A 13,285-nucleotide genomic window follows, 5' to 3' on the forward strand; every position below is an offset into this window, starting at 1 on the left:
GGCCAGCTTATTATATATGCTACGATGGAAAAGTTAGTACCAAAAAGATTTCAAGAATAGTTATCTCGTAATGAAAAGAAAAAAATGTGATGATTTGCCAGCCAAACCTTATGTACTCATTTCCATTTCTTTTTTTCTTTTTTTAATAAATACATTGATTAAAAAGGTCCATTAGTTTCTCTTTTCATATTTAGCGACTATATATGATTTATAGTTTTTAAATATTCCTTTTATTTTGTTGCTTTTTAACTTTTTGTTAAAAAAACATTTGTGGTGCATTATAAAAGATTTTCTCATAACCAAGAGAGACATAAACGCCCATCTATATCTCATTAAAGCATATTTGTTGTACAAGGGAATTTACCCACAAATGGCATATCGTTATCTACATGGAGTATTACACAAATGTTGTACTACCAACTTGATAGTGGCTATATTATTTTGTTACAAAGAATTAAAAGCTCTCATGAATTTCTCAGTCTGCAGGTTTTTCCCCAATAAAAAAACAAGAAAAATCATAACTATCAATTTCTTTCTCACTAGGAATTAAAGAAACTTGGATAAGAAAAGTTAGCCAGCAAATTTCAACCCCATGTCAAGAATTGTGTATATTCATATTTTCCTTTTTTCTTATCTTTCATACGAGCATTAAATATGCATGGCCCTCATGCATTAAATTATGAAAGAGCAATTTATGTTATTTCCAACAAAAATGAGGGCAATTTCTAATTCAACCATTTTATATATACACAGGATATCAACAACTTGAGGTCAGTCAGTATGCCACAACAGTTGCACTCTCAAAATTCAGTTTAGTGATTGATAGTGAGACACAAATCCTATTCTATTCCTCTCTAATCATCTCTCTATATTTTTTGGCTTTTAAAATTATATTCATCAATTATATGCATACATAGCATATGCAGAGAGAGCGGCGTAGGATAGTGGTTATAAAGCAGTAGTGGGCTAACGTAATCCGGGTTTATTGAGGAAACAACAATAGTGGTGATGAAAATTGGAGTGGCAATGATGAGGGAGAGGGACACAAGTGGGCGCAGGATAAGCACGTGGGCGTCGCCTTTTTCTCTCACTGCCTCTGCACGCTGGCATTGTGGTTTAGCAAGCTAAGCTCAATAGTGAATCACTACTATTTCGGCTCAATTACTTTTACAAAATTAAAAATAAAAAAGGAAAGATTGACATAGCCACCACCAAATATGATTGGCAGTTACTACCTCTGATTGTGAGTTCAAAGACAACCTTAATATTTTCTCTTTTTTTTTTTTCAGGTTTTGGTCATATAATAATTTCTTCCCTAAATCCAGCTTGATTATTTGATGCCGGTGAATGTTTTTGGTTGGTAAAATATGTGTTTTAATCATTTATTGTTTACTTAATTTGATTTTCTCGTTTTAGTTGAAGAGCTTCTTTTTATTTTCGTCGATCCGACTCTCCTTTGTTAGTGCATGTCTATTTCAAATTTGACTGAAGTGACAGAGATTCTCTCGAATGGTTGAATTTTTTGATGTACAAATCTCATAATACTTGGCTACTCCTATAAAAATTTGCAGTTCTTGGATTCTCCCTTGTTTTAACTTAAAGATAGGTCAAGTTCTGGTGAGACCATTTTCTGAGTGTGTTTGTTTTTTGGTGTGATTTTGGAACAAGATTGGCGAACAAAAACAGTGAAAATCTAGTTGTGTTTGTCTAGCTTCCGACAAACTCTATTGGTTGCAGCTGGAGGTGGAACTTTCTTTCTTAGTGGTGTAGGAAAAAAGTTGAGGAAGTTGGTGTTTGTCTCACTTTCAAATGCTGCTCTGATCAATTCCTTAGTTTATTTGCAAAATACTTATCAGCGATGAAGTTTATGAAACTTGGATCTCGCCCTGATACTTTCTACACAACAGAATCCACTCGGTAATTTTCAATTTCATATTTATTAGCTCTGCAAACTTTTTGTTTTTGTATTTGTATTTGTGAAGCTAAAAACTAAGATGAAGATCACTCTGTTTTCTTGAGTTTAGGTCTGTATCATCTGAAGTGTCAAGCGATCTCATTGTACAAGTAAAAGGAACCAGATATTTACTGCATAAGGTGTGTGTAAACTATATTCAAAATTTACCAAAATTTTGATGATTATGTAATGGGACAAGTTTAAGTTAATGTTTGAATGTGCAGTTTCCCCTGCTTTCCAAGTGCCTACGGCTGCAGAGGCTATGTGCCGAGAGCCCCGAAGCGCAGCAGCTGCAGATAGTGCAGCTCCCGGAATTCCCCGGCGGGGTGGAGGCGTTTGATCTCTGCGCCAAGTTCTGCTATGGCATCACGGTGACCCTCAGCGCCTACAACATCGTCGCAGTCAGATGCGCGGCCGAGTACCTTCAAATGACAGAGGATGTTGAGAAGGGCAATCTGATATACAAGATTGAGGTGTTCTTGACTTCCTGCATCCTTCACGGCTGGAGGGACTCGATCGTCACGCTGCAGAGCACCAAGGCGTTCACTCTGTGGGCGGAGGATCTTGGGATCACCAGCCGATGCATTGAGGCCATCGCTGCCAAGGTTGTTTCCAATCTCACCAAGGTGAGCTTGTCCCACAGCTGCTCTAGGCGGGGCAGGGATGACGCGTCGTGCAATGGCTCCGAGAGCCAGAGGCATAATAAGTCCATGAGCCGAGGCAGCTGGTGGGCGGAGGATCTGGCTGAGCTGGGGATTGATCTCTACTGGAGGACTATGATCGCCATCAAATCGGGTGGGAAGCTTCCCCCAGGCCTCGTTGGTGAGGCATTACGCATCTATGCGTCGCGTTGGCTGCCAAATGTGTCCAAGTACATAAACATTGATTGTGATTCTAAGCCTGAGTCGGCTGGGGAAGTGACTTCAAAGCATAGGTTGTTACTGGAATCCATAGTTAGCTTGCTGCCGAGTGAGAAAGGGGAGGTGTCTTGCAGCTTTATGCTGAAGCTGTTGAAGGCGGCCAACATAGTGAAAGCATCCTCGTCTTCGAAGATGGAGTTAGAACGTAGGATTGGAGTGCAGCTGGAAGAGGCGTCGGTGTCTGATCTATTGCTACCAGCGTTGGACGAGAGGATGATGTACGACGTGGATGGTGTGATTTCGATACTGGAGCATTTCATGGTGCAGGGGCAGAGCCCTCCCACGAGCCCGCGTAGAGGGAAAGGGGAGTTTGAGAGGCGGAGATCGCGGTCAGCTGAGAACGTGGAGCTGCTGTTTCAGGAGAGTAGAAGGTCGTCTTCTGCCTCACACAGCTCTAAACTCAAGGTCGCGAAGCTCGTGGATGGCTATCTACAGAAGATAGCCAAGGACAAGAATTTGCCACTGTCCAAGTTCATCGCCGTTGCTGAATCCATCCCAGAATTTGCAAGGCTGGATCATGATGATCTCTACAAAGCGATTGACATTTACCTAAAGGTAGATTTTGTTTTTCTTTAATGTTAGTATATTAGTTTTTAGTTTTTCCAATTGTGTTATTGTACAATGACAATGGCAGGTGCATCCGGAGCTGAGTAAGAGCGAAAGGAAGAGGCTGTGCCGCGCCTTGGAGTGCAAGAAGTTGTCTGTTGAAGCGTGCATGCACGCTGCACAGAACGAGATGCTGCCACTGCGGGTGGTGGTTCAAGTGCTCTTCTTTGAGCAAGCACGGGCTGCAATGGCGGGAGGTCAAGTGACAGAGCTGCCTAGCAACATCAAGGCACTGTTGGCAGTGTGCAGGAATCCATCAAAGCCTACTAGTGCTGCGCAAGACCAGTGGAGTGTTTCTGGCCTCAAATCACCCAGCTCTAATGTTTCGACCCTCAAAATGAAGCTGGACGAAGACGACAATTTAGAGCTCGAAAAATCATCCAAGTTGAAGGCCTTTACCATGACTCCAAACAGACCTAGGAGAATGTTGAGCAAATTATGGCCAATCAGCAGAAGTGCAACTGAGAAGAACTGATCATCAGAGATCCCAATGTGTTGTTTGGGATGGGTAAATAGCACTCTGTCTTTGTTTAATCTTTTTTCTTTCCTCTTTTGTGTGATAATTCTTGAAAAACTCTGTAACCGTTTAGGAAAGAATGCAACTCTCAAACTCACTTGGTGTAAGCTATGCCAATAAAATTATGGAAACTATAGTTTTTTGGAGGCAAAAATCAGAAAATGTCACAAATGTGGGGGGTTTTAAACATAGATAGTAGTATTACTATTGTAGATGTACAAGAGAGTGCAACATCTGTTGAACTGCAGAAGTGGAAGTATTCTACTGCAGAATTGCTTATGTGCGCGTTTAATCTATTTGAATATATTGTTGAATAAATTGCTATCAATTGGTAGTTTAACTGAGTTTATCAAGTTTTTATAGTAAAGCATTAATAAAGTGAATAGTACATAGATCGAAGGCAAAATGAGCAATTTACAAAGCACATGACTCTGCGTATTCTATTCATAGTCGAGAAAAATAACAGATGGTCGTGTATTTTGTATGACAAGATACACGGCCAGTGTCATTCGCTCGGAAGTTATCTAGAACCTACAACTCTGTTGTATTACTATTAGTTAGATGATTTATATGTTAATACGAGGTTCGACAGATGAGTAGTAGTATTATTTAAGACTAGTTGTGTTGACTTAGAATCCTAGAATCTGCTACGAGTTGCATGCTAGTAGTAATACATTAGTTATAGTGTGTAATCCACAATTTTTTATGTAGAGGCGAGATTAAACTAATTATCTGTTCGTTTAAAAAAACTTGAATTGCAAATGAACACGGAAATAAAGTAATTAGTTTAACTCTTTTTCCAAGGTTAAGGCTTAGTCGTTGATTACACCAGAGCTCTGTGGAGTCTAAATAAATGGCCCTAACCATAAACCACTAGTTCCATCTGATATAGTTACATGTATAAATTTTAATGTGGTTCTAACTTTTTAGTTATACTCGGCTGTTTCTTTTTCTATTAATTTTTCGTTTCTGAATGATGACCATCCAGACTATATACTGTTCATAGTTCAACTAATGTAGACTACTAGTCAGCGGCGGATCCAGGTGGGGTCGCCGGCCAACTAAGGCAGGGGGAGCTCCATTAGTTCCGGTATTTGAAGTTGCCGCCGACCCTACGGTGCGCCGGAGTGGGAAAGAGAGCAGTCACGAATCTTTGTGTCATGTGTGTACGAGATAAGAAATTCATAGACAGAGAGGAGTAATTTGAATATTTGAGAAGAGGAATTTAAAAAATTGAGTTGCAGAGATTGAGAAGTGGGAAAGAAGACGATGAAAGTACAATACTCATTGTGGGACCCTGCTTTTTGTTTGTTAAATGCATATTATAATATTCAAAATTACCATAATAGTTTGACTAATATTTGTAATTCACTCAAATTAACTTTTTTATAAGTAACGAATTAACTGAGATGGCCTCTAGTATCAAATTAATACCTAGAAATTTAATTACTATTTTTTCATATAATGGATTGATAATTATTTATACATATCTATCTTATTTATTAAAATGAATAAAAATACATGATTTCATAATATTAAAAGGTTGTGTTTGATAATTCCATAAAATTTTAATCTATACATATATAAAAGTTGAGTTTTGGGCCACATTTAGAATATTTAAGAATATTTGGCTAAATTTTAAATATTCTGAAATGACATTGGCCGTTACAAATAAAGTTATTTGACAATCTAACCATTAATAGAATTCACTCATCTATGTATAGATTGCATCCGTTTTTTATTGGAAATCTATCTAACTATAAAATTTATTAATTTTGATGTGGAATAATTCAATTAAAAATAAATATTTAATGTATTTTTAATACATTTCTGGAGTAATCTATCATTATCTATAACCATATATAAAAGGGGAATTTTGAAAAAACTAAAAAACTAAAGGAGTTTTGAAAAAAAAATACTATATACCATTGAAATTATGATAAAATAATATTCTCAGTAGCTTTTAGTAGTATTTCACTATCAATGTAGAGGAAAAGTTTTTTTCCATTCTAACTATGAATTGAATTCACATATAACATGTTGGATATAGATATAAGTAAATTTTAGAAATTACATATGAATATTAAATTACCTTCACCAACTAATTATTGCAAAAAAACGTAGCAATACATTACCACTTTGAAAAGTTTTTTAATTCTATTTATTGCAATATTGAATGCATATATATTTTAGCATGTGAAAGGTTTGTCTAACGTGTTGGTAATGAAAAGTTTCTTACGACTGCCATAATTATTGAAGTATGTAAATTCTTGTGATAATTGAAATAACTGAAATGGATAGTAACCGAATCAAAACACAGATCAAATATAATTGAGAGTTGGCAAGCACCACAAAATAGGTGAATTAAATTAGAGTTCTTTCCTCTTCCCATACAATAACATTATTTTGCATATTCCTCTACATTCCTCATAACTTTTGCATGCCTATATATATAGAGAGACATATTCCACTTGTCCAACAACCAAGTACATCATGAAAACCATGTCATTCAAGGAGACATTAAGCCGGAAATATTTTTGCTTGATCATGAGGTATGGATTAATAGTAATTTATATGCAATTTTATTGCTAAAACATGTTATTAAGTCATTTATATGTGCTAAAACATGTTATTAAGTCATATATATGTGTATACAGTGCAAGTAAATCATAAGGTTGGTTTTTGTCGCTGTGACAACACAAGACTTGGCAAACATAAATTCATCATGCAAATTACATTCACAACTAATTAAGAACTGTGTCTACCGATTGCCGCTGCAGGATAATGACAATTGATTTAGCATTTCCTGATGTTTCAAAAGAAGCTAAAGATCTCATTAGCATGTAATTTTCCTTCTCACTTTCACATAGGGTGCATGACAGTTTCTTTACTTTTCTTCGCTTCTTGATTTTGTGGCCTTTTTGTGCAGCTTCTCGTGAAGGATTCGTCGAAAAGGCTGTCCCTAAGAAGATCATCGGACATACTTGGATAGTGAAGAATTAATAAAAGGAGAGTTCTTGAGGTATTTATGAAAATGTCATTTTAGTTGAAAATTTATAATTTTATTAAAATTATTTTTATCAATGCATTCAACATTGTTTAATGGATTCTGTCATACATACAAAACATGAATTCTCATTATTATTGTGCATAATTAAAAAGTCTTTTCTTCTTCCACACATTTAGGGAATTAATTTTCTCTACATCTTCCAACTTCTTGCCCACTCTCCAAAAAGTTCATCGCAGTTCTTCTTGCCATTGTGATAGAGTCCTCCATCGTGAAAAAACCCGAGACGAGATAGATGGATTGTTACTGTTTATATACCTTCATGATCAATTCTTTTTTGGATATTGAAACGTTGGGTAGAAGGGAAGAAGGAAAAGCTTTGAAACTCACCTGGAAGAGAAAAGAAGTCGAAGAAGATGAAGAGACTCGAAAGGCGCCGCTAATATTTTAGTTTATGAAATTACTTTAGAGGTGATCTGGAATTCATGGGCATGGACCAAATAAGTTGGGCTAGATAATTAGCTAATGTAATTGGTTAGATTGTAGTAATTAATTTTTAAAAATGCGTTTTACATTTTATTATTATAGTATGTACCATATTCCAATGTTTACATATAATTTAATTTATGTTAAAATATTATTGTAGTATGTTTAGTGGATTACACTTTAATTGTCAAGCTATGTAATTTTTATTGAATATATATTATATTTAATATATAAATAAATTATAAGAGGTTTTTGAATTGAATGGGAAAAAAAATTGGAAAATGAATCAAAGATATTTGAGAAAATTAAATTAAATTGTGATACAGTTTTGGTGTTTGATGTGGGGTATGAATTATTGTGGGTATTGCACGACTCAAAATGAAGTAAAGTTACGTGTGAGACGGGTTTATGGCATGGGATGTGAATGGTCTTAGTATAAATGAATGAAATCTTAGTTACTAGTATTCTAAAATCATGGACCATTACACTCATATACTCACTACTGTTGCGTGATCGAGTCTTTTCCATTGTATCAAAAGTTTTAAATATTAGATAATGATGTTGTGTAATATTTAATTCACAATAATAATGACGATAATTAATTTTTTTTAATTCAATCAAATATACTATGTAATATAAATTATACTACCTAAATTATTAGTCCATATAAATTTCAATTATTTACAACGATATTCATATAAAATTTTATGAGTTATAAAAGTGGAGTTTGGGGAAATAAAAGAATGTCATTATGATTTTAAAAAAATAAAATTAAGGTAGCAAAAAGGTTTTATTTATTTTTTTGATAATTATGAGAAGTAAAATGAAAAGGTTTTTGAAAATAAATTGAATGGAGAAGTGGAAGCGAATTTATTTTGAAGATAAATTGGTTACCTATTTAAACTTTGAAGTTAAATAGTAGTACTAAAACACATCTATAATATTAAGTTTTTTTATTATTGTAATAATATGGGGAAGTAGAAATGAAAAGGTTTTCGAAGGTTAAAATATTTTTTGGGTTCGCGTAACTATGGAGAGTAGTGAAACGATCTTAGAAGAGAAGATGAAATGCTTTTGCAAAGAGATCTTAATATCTTTTTTTTTAATATTAAAGACGGTCTTTTAAAGTTACATTTTGGGGAGCTTTACATTACATTTTTTGAGCCTTCGTATATGTATTCAAGTCCTTCTATTACATTCCTTGCACTTGTCAAACACAATTATTTGATTAGATAGAATACAAGTATAGTTTCAACAAAACACTGCTTCGGCTCCAATAAATAATACAATTGGGTGAATAGATGTTTGGATGAATGCAAGCAAGCATTTTTTTTACCATTCACATAGCCCTATTGTAAATCACTTTCTTGATACGAGCATATAAACATATTTACACCTTAGATTTAGGTAAAAAAAACCTCTACTATCAGTAAGGATTATCAAGTAGGCCGACCCAGTGTAAAATATCGAATATAGATCTAAAATCTCCAAAATAGAATAAGTGATCAACAAAGTAAAATTGAACTGGAATGAGTATATTTTAACGTTAAGGGTTTATGATTTAGGTTTCAAGGTTTGAGTTTTTAGGGATTAGTGAAATTAGTGTTAGTAGATTTATATGTGCACATTTGTAAATACAATCATTATATATACTATGAGAAGTCCTAAAAAATCATTATATACTATCATAAATTTTATGTATTACAACTTTATTTTAATAGAATTGATTACTTTTGTAAAATGTATCATTGTATACATTTTGATACATTTTATATTATTAAATACTCCACATTTATAATTTTAGAACCATATAATGTTTCTTATTTCATATAAGTATTTCATAATTTAATATAAATAAAATGGGTCGTGCATATATATGATTTCATAAAATTTTAAAAATACATGATTTCATAATATTAAAAGGTTGTGTTTGATAATTCCATAAAATTTTAATTAGTTATAAAAGGCAACCTATTATTTTTATTTAATTTAAACAAATCTCAAATATCAATTTTAAATGTCGATAGATTTGTTTGTCTTACTACTCTTTATTCAAAAGATTTCTTGTCGAGTTTATAATTTTGCATTAACAATGAAAGAGAAAAAAGATACAATGTTATTTAAGGCGAGTTGTTATTTCTAATCCATGTATCACGACGAAGTATTAGGCATGAAAAGAAAAGTTTAGATGCTGATAATATTTGCGGATCTGATTACTTTAGTAGAATTTATAAAAACGACATAAAGCAACGAAAATGATGTCATCAGAGTTGAGAAATACTAAAAATGTTATTTACTACATCCCGACCCTACGAATTTTATTTTCTGGATCTGCCATTGCCTAGTAGTAGTACTTCTTTAGAACCAAGAAAACTCTTATTTCCAGTACTATCTACTAGTGCTTTATTTACAAATTGGACACAGTTTATTTTACAGATTTGACCACATAAAAAAGAAAAACGATACGTATGTGACACTCTCACTATAAGATTTATGATATATTTTCCGCAAATTCTGTGTATGGTCCATCAAGCATTATATGTTATCATAACATTTGCAATAATAAATCGTCAAATAGTGCATGTCCATTCCAAACTTGCATTACACAGATTTGAGAACATATATAGATTAGAAATAGAGTAAAAGACAGGTATATATCTTTATTTACTGAGCACTGCTTGAATTGCTTATCTGATGAGTAACCATAAGAGGAGTAGCGCGGTATCCTTAGATTGTGAGTCGGAGGCGGATTCGATGCTTTTAGTCCGTTGGAGGGAGGCGGCATGGGTGGTGGGAGAGCAGAGGCAGCTAGATTTGGTGATGCTCCCTTGCCTCGCAAGACCCTCATCCACCTTCATATCTTTGCTTATCATGGCCTCACTCTCCATATCTTCAATATTGTCCAATTGAGAAATATATACAAGTATTTGAGATATTGAATGATTGTTGAATATCCCTTTCTCTATCCTTCCATTTCTTGAATCCCTTCCTGCACGGGATTGATAACTTAGGCTCAATTAATGTCCCACCAAAAGGAACTACTTTTTTGCAGTGCGTCAACCACTCTATTCAATCTTGATCAAGATCAACATGATTCCCATTTGGGTCTTTTTTGCTTTTTCGTTTCCTTTTAATTCTTATTTGTTCTTGCGATAATCATGCCAATTGAGCACACTTTTAAAGGGGTCCCATGAGACCTACACAACAGGATGAAAGCTTGCTCCTTACATCATATCAAATTATAAATGCAATGGTGAATGGTCATCTTCACATTATCCAAGCCCAACCCAATCCATTTCATATTTTTTCATCGCCCCCAATGTACGAAGTTATTCTTAGAGAAAAGTAAATCTTAAAAATGTATGGAGCAAGCTTTCATCCTGTTGTGTAGGTCTCATGGACGCTATTAATTTGTATATGATGGAGTAGAAGAATTCAGCTGAACAAATTAGGAAATAAAATAAGTGGATGAAGGCATCAAGCGCTAAGTTAATTAAGACAGACATGAGGCTTCAAACCATCCCCACACTCTTGCCATTCAAACTAACTGAAATCTCAAAACCAATCTTTTTCCCAAGACTCTCAAGAACAGGGCATGTTGGAGAGCTCAACAACCTGTAAGCTTATGCGATCCACTGCTGTGCTAGTTAAGCAATCAATAGAAGAATAACGTGATGTAATAATACCGTCTTGATAATCCAGTCGTCGTTTCAAACATAAGCCCATCTTTTAGAGGACCATACATTTCCAGAGGCTACAAAACATAACAAGAAAGAAGTGCCAATAACAAAATGAAAAGAAGCAAAGTAAACATGCAAGATAACTCAATTCCGGCATGAGCATCTGCCTTGACAACTTGGAGATACAACTATGTGCCTCTCTGCAAATGAAGACAAAGGTTCAACAAGTCAGAGAAATGTACAAGGGCTTCTGGAACTAGAAACAAACAATCAACACAAAACATAAATCATATATACAGAGAGATTGAAGAAGTAGAACAAGCATTTGACTATGTGAGACAAGAAAACTGTATAGATACATTTCAAACAAATTGATTTATTAATTGCACAAAAATAATTATAAAAAAAATAGAGTTTGTCCCACTTACCACTTGTTGATCAATAAGGCTTGAAGAAGGCATTGAGGACTTTGATTCCATTATATTTCTCTGTAAGCAAAGAAGGATACAAGAGTTTGTGAGTAACTCAGTATAGATTTAAACGACGACCAAAGGAAGTGAATGATACATTTAACCAAAATATAATTTTTGATACACTACTTATTTATAGTAACATCATATTGTAATATGCTCAACTCATTAACTGCGTGAGAATACAAACAGATTAATATTAGGGTGCCGTCAATTTTACTTATTGAATTAAATCCGAACCCAAAAATTAACAGGAAACCACAATTGAAATCCAATTATATATGCTTCAATCAATTATCTAATGTTAAAATGACAGTTGTATAAAATGCAAGGCTAAACCTCCGAGTGTAACAGAAAGGACAAACCTACGATCTCGAAGGACCAAAACCAAATTTACATGCATGTGAACAAAATTCCCCAAAAGATGGATTAGAATTATAAGATCCAGTAATTAAACACAATAAGAAAAAAAAAACAATTATTTTATATAATAAACACAAAAAGAATCACCGTAATGAAGGAGAGCTGAAGCGGCGAAGCACAAGTAAACAAATAGGCAGAATAAAATATCGAATTTGGTTGTGTTGCGTTGGCTACTTAAGTTGTGTGAGGCAGTTGTTAGGGTTTTTGGACTCGGACTGTGGAAAGTGCTGTGTTTTATATTAATGCGTATAAGAGAGAATGAAAGACTCCATTGCTTTTTTCACCTTTTCTTATATGTAAAGCACCAACAATATCCGACCTTTTATTAGTAAATAAAACATACCAACAATAATTGGTATCATAATTATAAATAAACAATTTCAAGTTTTATGATATTATATAAAAAAATGTACAATATCCAATATCTGTATTTATAAGTAGAGAATCTCTGAATTTATAAGTTAATAAGTAAAGAAAACATACTAACAATACCTGGTATACAAGGAATAGATGCTCGAATTTATAAGTAAATAATATCTGAATTTAAAAGTAAAAAAAACAAGACATACTACTTATAAATAGTACTAGTATAGTACTAACTTGAACGTCAAATATTATCTGAAAAACCAGGTACTTAGATTGGTTTATTATTTAAGAATTAAAATATAAATTGATAAAACTAAGCAAAAAAATTGAGAATAAATCAGACAAAAGAGGGAATCCTATGATATTGATTTCACTTGAACTGATTCAATGAATTACTACTTTGATATATTACGGCGATTCTAAGAATAATTAAGACGGACTCATATATTGTAAACCTACTTTCGGATAATCTAGAATTGAATGAGGAAGAGTGCGCTACACATAAGAGCTGATATAATAGATCAATAAGACCGAAAGGTTTGAGTTTAATTAGTATCGCGTGAGATCATATCCTTTCTAGCGCACATATATAGTTACACAATGATCAAATTAGTACTAGTAAGCAGTAGATATTGTTGGTTAAATATTCCATGCGTGTACTCATATACATTTCAGTGTCTCAAATTATAATGTTAAATATGCAGAGGGCAATTTGTGGAAAATTAATATTCCCCTCATTACATAGTAATAGAGTCATTTTGTCATTTTGGTACGTCCATAGTAATAGGTTCATTTCCATTTTTAGAAAAAATCAACACATTTATCCACACCTACTTTACTCTCTCTTACTTTATTT

The 13,285-nt window shown here is 33.7% G+C and overlaps 1 protein-coding gene and 1 long non-coding RNA gene across 2 annotated transcripts; one reads left to right on the plus strand and one right to left on the minus strand.

Annotated features, from left to right (window-relative positions):
- The first annotated feature begins 767 nt into the window (after nt 1-767).
- LOC121798513 (BTB/POZ domain-containing protein At1g67900-like) lies at nt 768-4,344 on the plus strand. The gene is made up of 4 exons (XM_042197559.1): nt 768-1,917; nt 2,025-2,094; nt 2,179-3,429; nt 3,509-4,344. Exons 1-4 carry the CDS (start codon nt 1,859-1,861, stop codon nt 3,953-3,955), a joined length of 1,827 nt encoding a protein of 608 aa, XP_042053493.1. The 5' UTR covers nt 768-1,858; the 3' UTR covers nt 3,956-4,344.
- Nucleotides 4,345-10,050: 5,706 nt separating this feature from the next.
- LOC121800409 lies at nt 10,051-12,295 on the minus strand. Its single transcript, XR_006050497.1, has 4 exons — nt 12,151-12,295; nt 11,599-11,658; nt 11,177-11,370; nt 10,051-10,479 (listed from the first exon to the last, which is right to left on the minus strand). It is a non-coding gene; the product is annotated as an uncharacterized LOC121800409 (long non-coding RNA).
- Nucleotides 12,296-13,285: the final 990 nt, after the last annotated feature.

This window comes from Salvia splendens, chromosome 4, assembly GCF_004379255.2.
Source record: "Salvia splendens isolate huo1 chromosome 4, SspV2, whole genome shotgun sequence".
Taxonomy (NCBI): domain Eukaryota; kingdom Viridiplantae; phylum Streptophyta; class Magnoliopsida; order Lamiales; family Lamiaceae; genus Salvia; species Salvia splendens.